General features: G+C 37.3%; 1 protein-coding gene across 3 annotated transcripts in view; it reads right to left on the minus strand.

Annotated features, from left to right (window-relative positions):
* Cntn3 (contactin 3) overlaps window positions 1-17,622 on the minus strand; it is a 372,584-nt gene that overhangs the window by 14,342 nt on the left and 340,620 nt on the right. For all 3 annotated transcript variants that reach the window (XM_087182023.1, XM_021266045.2, XM_004854216.3), the window contains 4 exons: window positions 17,053-17,123; window positions 14,905-15,139; window positions 12,507-12,622; window positions 1,680-1,866 (listed from right to left, as the gene is read on the minus strand). In XM_087182023.1, the coding sequence (XP_087038149.1) occupies window positions 1,680-1,866; window positions 12,507-12,622; window positions 14,905-15,139; window positions 17,053-17,123 (609 nt within the window). The remainder of the gene's footprint in view (window positions 1-1,679; window positions 1,867-12,506; window positions 12,623-14,904; window positions 15,140-17,052; window positions 17,124-17,622) is intronic.

The following is a 17,622-nucleotide window of genomic DNA, read 5'->3' on the forward strand; positions in this document are numbered from 1 at the left end:
ATACTTTTCTACAATGATGTTCCTGCCTTAGAATCGGCAGAACATGGACACTGAAACCTCTGAAGCTGTGAACTAAAAATAAACATTTCTTCCTTTAAATTGCAGGTATCAGGTATTTTGTCCCAGAAAAGGAAAGGTAATGATTAAACTTCGTTTTGAATATATAAATAACAATGTAGTAGATCCTTACTAATTTAGAATTGTTACAGGGACAGCCAAACTTATTTAATGAAAAGCTGTAAAGAGGTAACCTTTTCATTTGATGAATTTTCAAATCCACAGGCTGCTTGGTCTAACAGCAACCATGTGTCACACATAAGAGACTGGCTCAGATTTCTCCTAATAACTAGTCAAGGACACTGTTGAATTTGCTGCTTACAAATGGGTGCTACTAAAAGGACTAAAATGTTGCATTGCTAAAGTTTTGCTCTGCAATGTTCATTGTGTAAGCTGTTAGCCACATGTTTTTTCTATACATTGTGCAAAGACAAGCATACATTCTTCAAAGACCAAATTAATACTGGTTTATTAAAATCTAAAGTAGTAAGATTGTTCTATGTATATTTTTAAAGTATCAATAACTATATTTGACCATTATATTCAATTTTATATTACTGGAGAGTTTAGCAATTTTAGCCAATAAATGAATGTTTCCTATCAAATTTGAAAATGACATATGGAATCTGGAATGCATTCTTCAAACCTGTAGCCAAGTAAATCTCTGTTTCATTCCTATACAAAGCCAGTAAAGAAAACATATTCACTGAAATACATTTTGAAAATAAATTAAGAAAACAACTCTTTGCAAGTAAAACTATCAATGTACTAATCTTTCCAAGCCCTTCATAACCCATTTTCCTTGCCTTTGGAATGGGAATAAGAAGAGAATGAGCATGAAGCACTTGGGATATGGAATATTCTCTGTCACTTTTAGCTATGATGACAGCAACAGTAGCAACTGAAAAAGGTGCATCGTGAGAAAGCATCAAATACAACACAATGATTAAATATTCATTGTGCTCTCACTTTAATGGAAATATCTGTGGGACACTCCACAGTGTAAACCAGTGGCTCTCTTTTGGGCTCAGTAGTTATAACTCATCATTAAAATTTAGGAATTTACCTGTAATTTATAGCTAACAAAGGCTCAGCCTTCAAGGCAACACTGCCCTTTCTGGGGAGATTTTTAAAAGGACTGTACCAATATATTTGTGGGAACTAGCTTCTTCTGATAATAAACTTTTAATGCACATTGCTATCTTTTGGATGATGTGAGAAAGAATAGAAGGAAAAAAGATCACTTCTAATTATTTAGTGTTTCTAACTTGTTTATGCTTTTTAGTAAACCCTAAGCTTTGGGGAATAAAAAAAATATGCAAGGAAAATGCAAATAAACTGATCACATTTTTTTAAAGCTGGATAGATTTATCTGAACACCTCACACTAAGATTTTTCAAGAGGTGCTTACTCATTTCATACAGAGTCTTGAACTGTAGATTTGGGGAGATCACGAAGTCAAGAATATGTGGGGCTCTGGGGTTATGAGCATTTGGAGGTATTTTGTTTTTATCATTCAGCAGGATTAATGACTTTCCGTGTCCATTTAGAATGATAAAAGAGGTTATCATATTTAATACAGATGATTTTCCTCAACATAATAAAATGAGATTTATACATACGAGTTTTCTTGGTGGTTGCATTAACAGTGGCACTGAAGGGACCAGCACCGGCACTGTTGTAAGCCCGGACAGCAGTGTAATACTCCAGGTTGCTCTTCAGGCCCCTGAGTCTGGCTGAGGTCTCATGTCCTGCCACTTTTACTTTGCTTGATGATTCTTCCTCTGCTCCATTATTCCAGTACTGTACCTGGTGGACAGAAGTCACAAAATATGCAAAGGCTGGACATAAACACTTGTTTTTTCATTCAGTGATTTTCGTGAAATTGAACAATGTAACTTATTTTCTTTTATTTATTCAACAAATATTTCCAGAAGACTATGTGCCAGGTGTTGCATTAGGATCTGTGACACAGCCATGTCACATATAACAGAGACACTAGGAGGAAACAGATAATAAAAACCTAAAGGAATGAAGCAGATCAATTCAGACACTGCTGAATAGGACCAGACTACTAGGTTGTAAGAGGGAGAATGAAGGGAAAATCTACATGCCCCACAGAGTGATCTGCTCCCATCAACCCTTAACCAACTCAGCACAAGTTCAATGCAGAATGCTGGCAGCCCTACATGTCCTTCACTGGATAGTGGTGGTTCCTCCTGTGAAGAAAGTGAACTATCACAGAAAAGATCATTAGAAAGCCAGTGAGCTACTGGCCTGTCCTGCAATGACAGCCAAATGGCAACAAGTCCACCTGTGCAGACAGCAGCAGCAGAGAAAACAGAAAGTAGTTAGAAGAGTTGATTTTTAAATATAAGCAGATATTAAAATGTTTTTTATATATGTAATTTTTCTCGACCATGCAAAATGATCTTAAATGTTAGTGAAAGTCTCCTGTAAAAAGAGGAATAAGGTAGGGAAAGTAAATAAAAATACATCTTTTCTAATTACTTCCAATTCATGCTATGAAGTTTAGTTATACTTTGTTATAAAGTTTGCATTGTCCATGAATTAAGAAAAAAAGAAACAAAATCAACAATGACAAAACATGGAAACAAATGGATTACGAAAAGTCCAATTGTTATTTTTTTCCTTTGAACAGAGTCTCAATCTGTTGCCCATGATGGGCTTTAACTTATGGGCTCAAGTCATCCTCTTCCTTTGCCTGCAGAGTACCTGGGACTACATGTGCTACCATATGCAGCTCCAAAGTACAACTATTCCTTACACAGGAGTAGGCCGGGTATTACCATTTGATGATCTAATGCAGGAACCATACAGTTAACATAAATATATAAAGCATATTAAAAGCACAGGCATAATTTTTCCATTTGTAAAGAAATATGCTCTCTCCTATCTTTCTTACAAAAAATGTCTTCTACTATTCTACTTATGATAATAAAATTCAGAAACAGGAAATAACTTTTACAAATTGTACAAGTAGATGGGAATTTGAGCACAATGAAATTATCAAATGTTCCTAAGTGCTCAGAGTCTTACAGCCAAAAAAGATTTGGATCTGCACAAAATGAAACAAAACAAAACAACAAACAATAAAAACAGTGTTAAAATCTAGGGATAGAGCTCCGTGGCAAAGTGCTTCCCTAGCTTATGTGGGGTCTTGGGTTTATCCCCAGTAAAGGGGAAATAAGAAGACTCGGGGACTGGGTCAAGTTGAACAGGAGAAATTTTTCTTAATAATGGAAATCTTACTTAGCTCTGCTTAACTGGGGGAAGATAGACTTTATATTTACAGATCTTATTTTTCATATAAGGAAAGTAGAACTTTAACACGCATATGAAATGGCCCTAATTTAGGATTTGCTCAAATTTGGAGTTAGTTGTAAAGACATTGTGGATAAACAAAACGTGGTTATGGGCTTTATAGGAGATAACCAGTTTCAGTTCTCTGAGCAAAAGACAAGTTACTATTTTTTTCATGAGCAACTATGGACTTCTGTCTTAAAAATAGCATTACATTTTAAATCTCCCTTTATAAACAATGAATCCAAATCACCAAACTAAGTGTTGTACTAGATCAAGAATATGTGTATGTGTGTAGAATTATAAGACACTCTAAATTCATACGAAATTCCATTTTTATACATGTATTTGCGAGCATTTCTCTTGGACAGAGTTCTAAGAGTTGTCTGATTTATAAGAATTTGAGAGGGAGGATGAGAACCCAAAGAATGAGGACCAAAGGGAACACATGTTTTCTTTTATAAAGCCACAGCCAAGCAAATTGCCAATGCATATCAACAGCTTGTAGACATTTTAAATTTACCAATATTAAACTCTGTATGGATTCTTAGGTTTAGAGGGATCAAAAATGATAAGATGCTTTTCCTGCCCATACAGTATTGTCTAGTTATTAACTAAGAATGACACATAGTCAATAATTATAATAAAATGTTATAGACAGCCTGAACACTTGTGGCCTGACATATAGCATAGGCTGGGGGAAATCACATAAAAATGAGCTGTAATAATCCTTACTTAATGGAAAAGGCAGTAGAGGGATAGAGGAGTTAGATAATTCAGTCAAGATCATCCTGTCTAAGCTTTGGTCTCTTGCTAGTGTCTAATCCTTGGGCCATTCTTTTCTGATTTATCAAATTACTTCAATATAAGTTGCCTAAAATGTTCCTTTGGAGACTGATTTAAAGAAAAAACTAAAATATTTTATAACTGGCATGTAGTAACTGTTTTTATAAATCCATTTATAGAAAGTACTTCAAAGTTCTTGATAGGAATATGTTTTAACATACTTAACCAATCTCCATGTATCAGAAGTAGAGATTTATTTTTAGCTCTTAGTTGCTGAGAAGTAGTAGAAATATTTAGACATAGAGAAAAGCTATGCCAAATTTGAAGATGCTATTGTTACTGAAAAGCCATTATATCATCTCGAATAGCTTCACGTACAGTTTTCAATGAATTTACATATAACTAAAACTAAAGAAACCAAGAAAGGTCATTAATATTGCCAATTTTCCGTAAGTTTTTCACACATTTCATAAAATTTTGCCCAAAAATATTTACATAAGGTTAGATCACTTTTTAATAATGTAAAAAAGTCAAGAAAGAAATAATAAAGATAAATACCCCATTTCCCTCTCCATTGTAGTCTGGTTTTAAAAAATACAAGTACTCCAACTGAGAGACTAGAATATCACTATGCTAATTTGGATTTTATAGGAACAACCACAATGTAGGGATGGAGAAGAAAAGGTGCCAACGCTGAAGGAACAAGCTTTAGAAACATAATTGTGGAGAAAAGAGTTAATATCAAGTTGACAAAACATGAAGGTGTCATTTATAAAGATGAGCAAAGAGAAAAAAAATTTATAAAGCCCATAAGAAATTTTGCTAACAAGAAAGTCAGCAGCCTTGACCAGTGGGAGACCGGCTACAATACGTTGACATGAAACAGATTTTTAAATTATTATGTTTAAAATGTCCATGTTTATTAAAAAGGGATTGAATCCATTATGCAAGAATGGGAGATAGAGAAAAAAGATCAACCAGATTTGCAAAATAACAAGCAGAACTCACAGACCTGAAAAGTACAATTATTAAAAATACAGAATAAAATCAGCAATAAGAATTAAGATGAAGACTAATGGTGGAAAGGCAAATTAATTAGCCCAGAATACAGCCTGGAGAGAGAAATGAATACTATGACAGGAAAGAGACACTGAGGATAGGATGCAAAGTTCCAAACATTTCCCCTGAAGCAGAAATTAGATAAAAGCAGCATTCACAGGGAAAATAGTTGGGAGTTTTGCAGAACTGAAGAAACACACGTGTTTCATACTGTAAGTCCATCCTGAGTTTTGTGTGGGAAAAACAAAAGGGAATTTCACTTGAGAAGAGGGTGAGTAAAACCAAAATGTGGTTCTCAATCTTTTTTCATCACTAGACACCTGGTAGGTCCGGTTTGCCCCTGGAACACTGGTGAGCCATTTCACTGTGGTTTGCCTGTGAGCATGTGACCTTGGCAGATAGTTAACTGCAATTCTTGGCACCTCAGACAGCAGGATGGAAGGACAGTGAGGAGTAGTCTCACACTGGGGGCAGGGGCCATCACCACGGCTCCACTACTGCAGCCAAACCTGTGTAGACAGTAGCCACCACTTATCCACAGTTTCACTCACTGAGTTTCACTGACCCTGTGTCAACCTTGGTTATGGATACAAAAAAGGGTTACCATGGTACAACAAAATATTTTGAGAGAAGAGAGCGAGAGAGAGGGACAGAGAAATTCATGTAAGTTTTATTATGGTATATTTTTATTAATTATTATATTTTATTATTAGTTATTGTTGCTAATCTCTCTCTTTTTTTTGCTTTTTTTTTTTTTTGCTAATCTCTTACTTTGCTTAATTTATAAATTAAACAACTTTACTCTCCATGATTTCTAGTATCCACCAGGGGTCTCGGGACATATCTTCCACAGATGAGGGGAGCTATTGTACTAGTTGCTTAATATTGTTCAATCATCAAATCTCTTGAATAAATACAGTTTAAAGATGTTTCATTTCTCCCATCACAAAGATTCACCAAGCTAGGTATTTAAGTCCTAATTATGCACCTATGAAACAGTGGTACTTCAATTTCCTTGTGAGATAATGCAATGTTTATCTTCAGGAACACAGAACCATTTTGCAAGTCAACATACTTTTATCTTGGAATGTAAACAAATTCAAACTTGAAGAATATTAGGATTTAAAATGTTACCTCTATTTCTGTGAGTAACTTGGCTATTCTAAAAAGTAATGCTCCTGCTGTGAAGAGTTATTGATATTACTGAATCAGAGGTTTTACTTAATTTAAAAATAAGATGAAAACAGTTTATAGAAATAATGTATTAAATAATGGCATGTTTTCTTGGCCATTAAAGAGTACAAAGTGAGAAATACTCTTTTAATAGACAAATAATTATGGGTATACTTAAAGACTTTTAGAAAGATGAATATTTTCGCATTGCAGTTAGATTGGACACATTAAGTAAATAGAAAGCAGGCAAAAATTCACTCAAAAGTCTTTTTTATTTTCTTTTTTCTTAAATTCTTTTATTGGTACATTTTAGGTATAGAACACAATTACATTTCTCATTGGGAACTTGTACCTTTACATGATGCATCTTGGTTCTTATTTTTTCCCCATTCCTAGCCCTCCCTTCACCCCCTCCATCCTTCCCTATTTACAAAGACTTTATTTCCATTTTTTCCATTTCTCATCATTTTTCTTTTTCCTTCTTTCCTTTCCCCTGCCCCTCCCACTACCCCTACCCCTTTGGAACTTTTCTTCCTATTCAAAGGTCTTTTAGGAATAAGAGTCCAGATCTCTTTTGTGCTCTTCCCTCTGCTTAGTCCTGGAAGTATCAGTTCCACATGTGGGGCAGCTCTTTGCCCTTTCTGACTTCTCACTGGATTTAGCCAATAGAAGGCAGAGAAGAAAAGAGGCTGGAATATTTATTCCCGTGCACCTATCATCAAACATGCGGTTTGTACTGGAGTAATTAACCAAGACTGCAGCAGCATTGGGCCCTGAGGATTGTCCTTTAGCTCTGCTGGCTGACAGTGAAGCACGCAGCTACTATGGTGCCCCACCACTCTGCTCATCAGGATGGTCACTGAGACCCCTCATAACCAGTCCTTCCACCCATCCAAAATCTCCATTTTATTTACCTGAATGGATTTTGCCTGCCTTATATTCATGTATGAACTATTTCAACTCATGCTAGTGTATAGGGAATTCTTTATCCCAAAACAGGGAATGAGACTCAACACATATTTCTTTTCTCCAGTGGAATTTTCATATTTAAAATGGTATTCAAATATTTAATATTTTTCTATTCTAATTAAAGTATTGGGACTTAAACATGTTCTCAACAGCTGTTGGGAACAGGAGGCTGGATGAAGGCATCAAGGAAGTTTCTGCTAGCCATTCTGCTATATTACATTAAATATGTTACTTGCCAAACTTTTACAAAAATCTCTGAGGTTTCCCCAAATATTCTATTCTAGTGTAGGCTTGTTTAAATTGCTTATCCAAGTTGTCCTTCCAAGGTTCATTCTTTTTTCCTTTTAATTTTTTATTAATAAGTAATAATTGTACATATTTATGGGATAGGGTGTGGAATTTCAATATTGTACATGCCATGAATTAATCAATTCAGGGTAATTAACATTATTCTTTTTGTTTGGTTCTTTCAAGCTTCTCTTTTCTAGTTATTCATAAAAATATGGAACAGACTATGGTGAACTCCAGTATGTTATTCTTTCATAACAGAAAATGACTTTAAAGAAATTGACAGTGTATATACCAGGCAAGAAATTCAGAGGTTTGTTCCTCAGGTACCCACTCTCTCTGAAAGTAAAGGTTCTGGCTCATCTTTATCATATCTGGCTCTCTCGTTCTATCCAAAAGGGCACCAGTCAAGATCTAAACCTGGGCGTAACGGCTTAGCAGATGAAATAAATTAGAGCCCAGGGAAATGAGCTCCTCAACTACTCCTTGGTCAAATCAGAAAGAAAATTAGTCTAGATGCTAATGATGATGTGTGCTCAGCATGGCACATAGCACATGATCAACTCTCACTGAGATGAGAGAAAGGCAGGAGCTATTAACAATTTTCAAACCAAATTGGGGAAACTGCAACCCAGAAAGTTAGCCACACGACTGATAATTAAATACTCTCCTAAGTCATTTAGTTTTCTAGGTTAATTTTAAAATCATTACTGAAACTAAAAAAAGACACATTTTTTTATCTAGGTAGAATTACACAAATTATTTTTTAAGATTTTCCCAATTAGTACATCTTTCTCTTAACTTGTTTCATTATCTTCAGATATACCAAGTACTTGGGGAAGAAATTTTCAATCGTTCTTTTCTTTCAATATAATATTCATGCTACATTGGGATAGTCTGTTTGGTGTTCTTTACAAAACAAGTAAGATATAATACGTTTCAGCCCACAATTAGTATCAAAAGTAAGTTCCATTTTCTTGCTGCTCTTATCTTTTTGCCTCCTGCCCAAAGGGCAATAGGAATAATAGCCACTGTGGACACACTGGGACTGCACTAAGTATTCTGTATTACTTCACAGGTTTTCAATTTTTTTTCTTGCAATGAAATCTCACCCTCAAGGCCAATATTCAAAACAGACAAAGTGGAAGCTACAAGTCTTGTTGGGCCATTTTGACAATGGCTGCTTTATCTCATTTAATTCTCAAATGCAGCTGTGAGTTACTATTATTATCTCTATTTTAAGTGAGCCTTGGAGAGCATTAGTAATCTGCTCAAGGACATGCGGCAGTGAGACAGAAGCCAAAACTGTGTCTATTCGGTTGACACATTTTTGCACACCTTCTACAGATTTCTTTGCCCCACCCCACCCCAGGGCAAGCTACTACAAAGGGCAATATCACTGGACAAACAATAAGAGTACCTTGTACCTTGTGGAGGTTATATCTTAACCCAGTTTATTTGAATGCAGGCTTGTGTAATTCTAAAACGGTGTGGGTCTTAACTGCACACCAGGATGGCTCCATTAGGAATCTCTTCTCTCTATAAATCAAACACTCTTTCCTGACATGACCAACAGTGGTGTAATTCTACTTTCATAGAGAATATCCTTATCTAAAAGATTCGTATCAGCTTAAATTTATATATTAAAAAAAGTTATCTAACCCATGATATCCAACAATCACCAATAATTGCTAAGAGTCTTACAATGCTTGAAGTCCATACACACACACACGCACACACAAACACAAACACACACACTCTTCTCTTAATTATTTCACAAGGTACAACTAAGTCAGAATTGTGATCCTGACATAATAGGCAAAGGTTTTCATGGGGGATGTGCATCTCAGTTCCCCAAGTGAGCACTGCCAAATGTGTTCATTAATTTTTTTAAGTATTCAACTAAAAGGGAATTCAGTCACATTCACTCTTGTGGCTCCTTTCCAGAAGCCTTGCCAAGGTAACAAGCTAAGAGATTTGATGCCTTTACCTCTAACATTTCAGGGCCATTCTTAGTGAATGGGAAATCACTGCTCAGTGTGGGAAACAAAGTTTCCCCTTCTCTGATCTTGTCACCAACCTGGGAGCTGCCTGCAAAAGATGTGAACCCAAGGAGATTTTCAAAGCTCCCAAACCTTATTTTCTCCAATGTCACTCAAAATATTTCTTCTGTTTTCCCCTAGTTGCATTTTTCTGTTCTCATCCTTCGGGGTACATGGGACAATTTCATTAAGGGCCTGAACTTTGGAAATAAAGCTAAAGGGAAGGCAACTCCTCTTGATAGTCTTAAAGGAAGGGAGCTTAGAGTTAAACATTTGTCTGAGAATATTTACTGGGGTAAAACAGATAAAATAATATCTCAAAAATTCTTTTGAGATACAGCTTGAACCAATTGGTAGATTATGATAAGCCGGAAATTATGAGAAGCATATTACATATCTCACCTCATTCACTCCTCTCAAAATCCTTCTGAGGCTAGGCCTACTACTCTCCCCATGCTGCAGGTGAGGAAAATTAGGTGCACAGTACTTATGTCACTCTTCTAACACAGGCAGTAAGTGGCAGAACTGGGATTTGCCATGGGACTGGTCTCAGGTCCACTGCTTTATAGTTGTGCTCCTCCTTCCATCCCACTTTGCTGCACTGTCAATGTCACTGCCATTTCTAATCATGGGGAAGCTGCTGTGGCCTCCTCTTTGTGATTCACTGCTTATATCCGTTGACATGTAATTAGACCATTCCTCCATCCAACTCTTCTTGGCTTCCCTTAAGAGGCTGATCACACTGCCCTACTGTATGTGTGTGTGTGGTTTACTTCTTCACTTTCCTTAAGTCTGGAAAACTGTTTCTCCCCATGTTGTGACTGGTGTTTCTTATACTGAAGTGTGCCGGAAGATATTTCCTTATGGAAACTATACTTACAAAACGTGTACACCACCGAGAGGACCTAGATGTCTGCATTCAGTGGGTTCCGTGAGAGCAATTTCCTCACTTGCAATGATAAATTCAGGTAATTCCAGGGAATGGCATCCATGAGCTCTACTTTGAGCATCACTGCTTTAGTGTCTGTCCTTTCTCTACTTTATTCAAGTCAATGCTTGTTTGGATAAAAGAACAAAAATGCTTTCAAAGCTGTTCAAATATAAAGAGAATTTACTGAGAAGGGCAAAGTAATATCATGGAAAAGAACATAGTCAGGGCACTGGGAAATTGGGCAATTATCAAAGAGCTATTTTACTATGCTCTCTTTGATGCTTCATCACCCACCATTTCCTTTATTCTTTAGGTGACAGGAGAGCATATCTGTTCTACCTCATCTCTACAGATTAGCTTTCTGCTGCTTGCCCATGTCCTTATCAGAAGAAGAGTGAATTGTGCCACAAAATCTGACTGCATCATGCTTTCTAATGATGATCTCCATATTGTTTACTTAAACATCTCAAACAAGAATGTAACTGCTTCAGCTCAGGCTACTGTGGTGTAAGCGTTTAAGGCTGTGTTGGCATAGGAGGGTATGCAGCCATGTGATATGAATGTGACCATGTAAATGTGCCACTGAGTCAGGCATTATACATGTGAAGGGAAGTTTCCCAGGAAGGCTGCTGTGATGGAGATGAAAACCCAACTACTATGACCCCTATAATATCACTGTTGGATAAATATTCTTAAAATTTTTGTTTATCTTGTCACTTAACTTCATTATTTCCTACAAAATATGGGTCCAGTCCAAATGACTCTGCATAGGATTCCAAGCTATCTAGAACCTGACCATTCTGCCTCTTTCTTTAATCACCTGCTCTAATAGAACTTTATTCTACAGATGGCCTCTACTCTTTTACTCCCTATAATATACTATGCTAAATCTGGAATATTTTCACTCCCTCCATGCTTGTTTACTTTTCCTTTAGAGTCCTTTTTAAACCTTACCACCACCGTGGAGTCTATCAAGGTGGCTCATATTTCTTATCCACTGAAATATTTCCTGCCTGAATGACCTGTTCTGACCTTCAATATATTTGGTGTTATGTTATCCCCTTTTAGATATTTCATCTTATTTCACTGGATAACAAGGTGTTTGGAAGCAAGAATTACATTATACGTAGCTATGTTCTCCAGAGCCTAAAAGAGAATCTCACAACATAACATGATCACTAAGAAAGTAAGCCCTAAGAGCTTGAGAAAAGTAATTTCCTATTGACTTGATCAAACACTGAATTTAATATTTGAGTTTGAGTTTACCCTTATTTTAAGTCAACCCATCTGTAACAGTTAATGTGGATTGGATTAAGAGGTATCCAGGAAATTGATAAAGCATACCTTGTAGATGTGTCTGGGTGTTTCCAGAGATGATAGGATGTGGGACAGAAAACTAATGTACATGAACTGTCCTGAATGTGGACAGCACCATCCAGTATGGTGAAGGATCAATTAAAACAAAAGCAGAAGGAGAAAACCCACTAGCCGCTCCCCCCGACTGCCCTAAAAGCAATGGATCCAGTTGGCATGGACTGAAATCTCTGAAACCATGAGCCAAAATAAACCTTTTCTCCCTTAAGTTGACTTTCTAAGGTATATTGTTATATCAATGAAAATGTAACACACCATGTAACAGATTTGACCCTCACGATAAGTGATTTCCTTTCATATTAGTTGTCAGTTCCTTTTTGTACTCAAACTAAAGTTATTTTAATTTAACTGGCTAAGTTAAACTCAGTATCTATTGATCATCAGATGAAACAATGTTCTGTTAAGAAAATTTCAACTAAAGACAACACATCTAAGATTGTTACTGTTATGAAGAATTTTAAATGAATGAAGACAAGCCAGGAATTAATTTTAAAATAAATTACCTCATAGCCAAGTAAACGTCCATTGCTCAACTTCCATGGAATGGTGTTCCATGCAACTTCAATTTCTGAGGAAGACACGCTATGGGCAGACACCTGAGATGGGGCTACTGTAGGCTCTGTTTAGGAATAGACATTGAAATATAATAATAATTTTGGCAGTTAAATAAAAAACTCTTTGAACATATTTTTAAAGAGCATTTTAGCATATGTGAAAGTTTCATATGTATTCTGTAAAAATATTTGAGAACATGCTCAGGTCTTGAAAACACAGAAACTAGTCTATAGCTTGGGAAGGGCTGGCATCATGGCTGCAGGATTTTCCTTGCTTCATGGCCATAGCAACCTGTATTTTCCTCCTTCTCATCTTTTCTTTGGTATCTTTCTTTTCTTCCCTTATTTCTTTTTTGTTCTCTATACCCTGTCTTTGTTCCCTTTTCCTTCATCTCAGCCCAGCTATCTGAGAATGCCTACGTCTACAAATGCGACTTATTTTTGTGTTGGCAAATGAAGGTCAAGGTCAAGCAAAGTTCATCTGCTCAATAAGCATGGGCTACCCTCTCCAGCCTGAGCCCACAGATGGGACAAATTTAAATTAGATGGATGGCAGACTCTTCAAGGAAATAGACATGCACATGTTACACACAGTAAGTACATTCCCTCTCTATAAATACCCTTGGGGTTTGGGGGATCCACAGTGATTCTCATGATTGAGAAAATTCATTCTCAGGATTCATTTCTGAGCAGGAATTCCCAACCCCTCAATATTCATTCCTGTGTTAAATGATCCCACTCTCTGGATATGATTGGCTGATACTGAGACCGAGTCTTGGTTTAAGAATGCGTCTGTTCAATTTTCTCTCCTGAGAGTCTGAACCTTAGTTTGAAGAGATGAGGAGTGCTTGGGGCCAATCAATTTGGCACTGGCACACCAGAGGAGCAGATAATTTCCTGAACCCCAGGGCTTCTCTGATTAAAGTTCTTCATGAGGTTGGCTTTCTAACTCTTCGCTTGATTCCCAGAGGATGCCCTAGCAGATTTCCAATAAGTTCCTCACTTTTTTCTTAGGCAAGCTGCATTTATTTCTGATGTTTGCACAGAAAGCCCTTTACCAACTCATCTGTGGAGGGAGGAATGGTGACAGCAGAAGCGAAGTAAGGGAAGCAAGAAGAGGTACAAGACTGTGGCGATTTCTCCCTTGCCTTGTAGGCATCAGGTGCCAATGTATATTCCAAGCAGTATTCAAAAACTCCCTGGTTAATCACCATCATTGCTCAGTCCCATAATCTAACTTTGTAAGTTTTAGTAGCTTTGGAAATGGAGTCTGGGTTGTAATACAATATGAAGGCAAGACACTTACTTTTGCAAAGACATTTGTACTACCTGAATTCAATAAAAAATGAAAAGAAAAAACAAACCAGGTGGGAGTCCTAAGAGAAAATGACTCTACTTATTATTTTTAGTAATGAAAATTGTGGACTGCTTTTGCAATTTACTGCAAGGTCTGGAATGAAGTGAGGGCACTGTGGCTCATATTTCATGAGTTCATGGTAGTGAAGGCCAAAGACCTTGGGTTAAACTACTGGCTTCACTGTTATTAAATGGATTTTGGCAAATTTAGCCATCTTTTTCATTGAACTTACATTTTCTCATTTGTAAAAGGGGAATAGTGAATAATGCATACAATTTATCCTTTATTTGGCAATTCAAAGTAAGTCATGACTGGCAGGTGATAAGTTTTCAATACATGTTACATCCTGCCTTTTCTGTTAGGTAGAAGTACATGATACAACCAATATTCTATTGTAGATCAATAAAATGGCAATTCTGTATGATCCCTCTAACTTTTTCATTATTTTCTAAAGTGATTTTGAGAGAAAATTCAGATGTATCTGGAGAAGTTTAAAAGGAAGGCAATAAAATAGAATGGGGTCAGAGAGAAATATGCATGTATCTATACCAGCTGGAATGTATATCCTTTAAAGCTACACATTCTGCATCCTTCAATGTCATACTTTTGGTCCTACCTATACCTAATATCCTTTTCTTGGGCCTTAGAAATTACTCTAAGCATTGGCCTAAGGCAGCACCAAGGGACTAAATGATTATTACATCAAGAAGAAAAATGAACTGTGGACCGTTATATTTCCTACAACACAAGCTGGAATTCAGGATGAGTTCCCTGTGACTCAGTTTTAATGAACTGCTCCAAGTGCTAATGGTCCACTGACTCTTATACTTCAAGTCAGTTATGGTCAATCTTTATGACCTGGACTGAGACTCTAATGATAGTTTTGATTATTGTTCTTTTGAAAAAAAATACATCTGAAGTCACAAAGAACCTCTAAATCAGTTTTTGAGCACAACAGTTTTATTAGGTTTAGACTGATGTTTTCCACACCTTCTTCTGCAGAGAACACTGTTGTCACTGGGCTAAATGGTCCTTCACCTTTGTTATTATAAACACCCACTTTAACTTCATACGGTGAAAATGGCATGATGCTTTCATTCCTAAAGACATATCTTGGGGTGTCAGGAGATGTCACCACTGTCTGGATCCAGGTGGTAACCCCAAGAGGGCGGAAGGCAACAACATACCCAAAACCTTCACCATTCTGCAGTTCTTCAGGGACTGGCTACAAAGAAAGGACATACAGAATCACCCTTACACATAGGGCAAGGGAAAAGTAAACGCAACTATCATTTTTAGTTTTTCGTAAAGGTCATTAAACAATAATCTAGACTGCATGAAAGAGTTGGATTAAAAAAGGAGAAAAACACTAATGGAAAAGTCAAGTCAGCTGCTTTTAAACATATACCACTCAATCATACACATCTAGATAATTAACTAGAATTTTCTGTAATTATTCAAGTTTCCAAATATCTTTTGGCCCAAGTCTGAGCTCCCAGAAAGGTATTCTTTCAAGCAGGCATACCTGATATCTTAAATCAAATACAGATAAGCTACTTCCTAATACTGATTTTATGGAAAGAAATTACCTCTGGTTATAATGCTTAAGTATAAAGGAGTTAAAATAAAGGAAGTACAACTTACTAAACCCAAAGATGTGTCTGGGTGATTTCAAAAATTCTACTGACAATCCATTATGAGATCATGTCTTTTTATTTTTTAACAACATCTTCAAATACAGATAATTTTAGTACTAATACCTCATGACTTTAAACACATTAATTACATTTTCTCCCATTATGATATAAATCAAAGAATGAAAGGATGGCAAGGAAAAAAAGAGACTCAGGCACATGACGGAATGTGTGATATCAACTGCAGGAAATCAAGGGTTACAGGGAAAGTGTTCAGGGCATGGCAAGAGTCAACAGTTAGGACTTACTTTCATCCCTGTGTTAAAATGCCAGGTGACCTTGAGGAAATTGTTTAATACCTATGTGCCTTAGTGTTTACAGCTATAAAATTTTGCAAGAGTGGAATGAGAAAAATACATGCAAAATGATAGAAATAGTGGGTGGCACAGAGCGATCATTCAAAAATCTTAACCACTACTACCACACCACCACAAGCATCAGAAGCACGAGAAACACCATGACTATGACACAGCATCGTGAACACTACTACCACTGTCACAAATGCCACTTACACCAGCATTGAAACCACCAGTATCAGTGCCACATGAGCACCAGCGTTATCACCAGCACTGGAACCTCTAGCACCACCACCTATGCCACTGGCTGTATTACCAACACCCACAACATCAACATCACATAAATGACCACCAGTACCATGGGCAGCACCAGTACCATTAGAACCAGCCCCAGCACTGCTACCATCAGCACTACTAGGACCATCATTAACACCTGTGCCACCAGCAAGACCACCAGCACCTTAATGAATACTGCCATCATCAGCCAGCATCGACACTGCCACCACCTGCACCACCAGTACAAATAGTATCAGAAGCACTACCAGCAATAGCACCATCACAACCAGCACCACCTTCATTAGCACCAGCACCCCTGCTATCATTATCACCAACAGCACCCCCAGTAACACCAGTGCCGCCGGTGCCATCGATGTTAGCAGCAGCACTAGCACTACCACTATCAACATCACCAGCACGAACATTAGCATGAGCAGAACATCAGCACTACTGGCTCTATCATTCAACACTGGTACTATTAGTACCACCAGCATCAGCATCTTCATCCACACTAGTGCCAGCACCCTCACCACCAGCGTCAACACCGTGAGCCCCAGCATCCCCACCACCAGCCCCAGAGCCAACACTGGTGGTATCAGCATTCCTACCACCTTACCCTAGTACCAGTACCAATACCACAAGCACCCTCACCACCAGCAACCCCACCCCCAGCACCATTAGCACCAGTATCCTCACGTAACATAAGCATAAGCACCAGTACCAACACCATCAGCATCACTCTCAGCATTGCCAATGCCAGCATCCCCACCAAGAGCACCAGTGCCAACATCACCAGCCCCAGTGCCACACAGGAGGCTATGACTGTGAGAACAGCAACATCCTGATGAGGAAGATGCTGCCCAAACACTTACATCCCAAGTTATCACGAGTTCAGACCGGCTTCCACCTCCTCCATTGACTTCAGAAGGAGGCACTTCTGGAACTGTGTGGGTCAGAGAGACAGAGATGACACCTTATTTGCATACAGTAATATTTATCTGAAAGAAGACTCAATGTTACTTATTTTTAGTATTTGAAATAATTTAATCATCAACACATAATACATGTATGCATGTGCACATATATTTTAAATAGTGAGATCAAAATTGTTTATTTATCTATATGTTATGCCAGGGATGGAATCCAGGCTTAGTACATGCTAGGCTAATGATCTAACACTGAGCTACACTGTCAGCCTTCAAAATTATTGATATTTGCATGAAATTATAAAAGATTCCATTGAGGTCATCAAATAATTTTTATTTGCATGAAATTATGAAATATTCAAAACCTCTCAAAGAGTAAAAAAATACCTAATTGAAAGAGAATTTGCAAATAGTGTGAAGGTTAATAAAATAGGGAAAAGTGGTTCACCAGGGATGACAGGAAAATGATCCAGCATGGTCATCTAACCTGTGACTACTCCAAGATACAACCCTCAC

Source organism: Heterocephalus glaber, unplaced genomic scaffold (genome assembly GCF_053883595.1).
Source record: "Heterocephalus glaber isolate CG9 unplaced genomic scaffold, H.glaber_assembly_v1.0 deba00001472, whole genome shotgun sequence".
NCBI lineage: Eukaryota > Metazoa > Chordata > Mammalia > Rodentia > Bathyergidae > Heterocephalus > Heterocephalus glaber.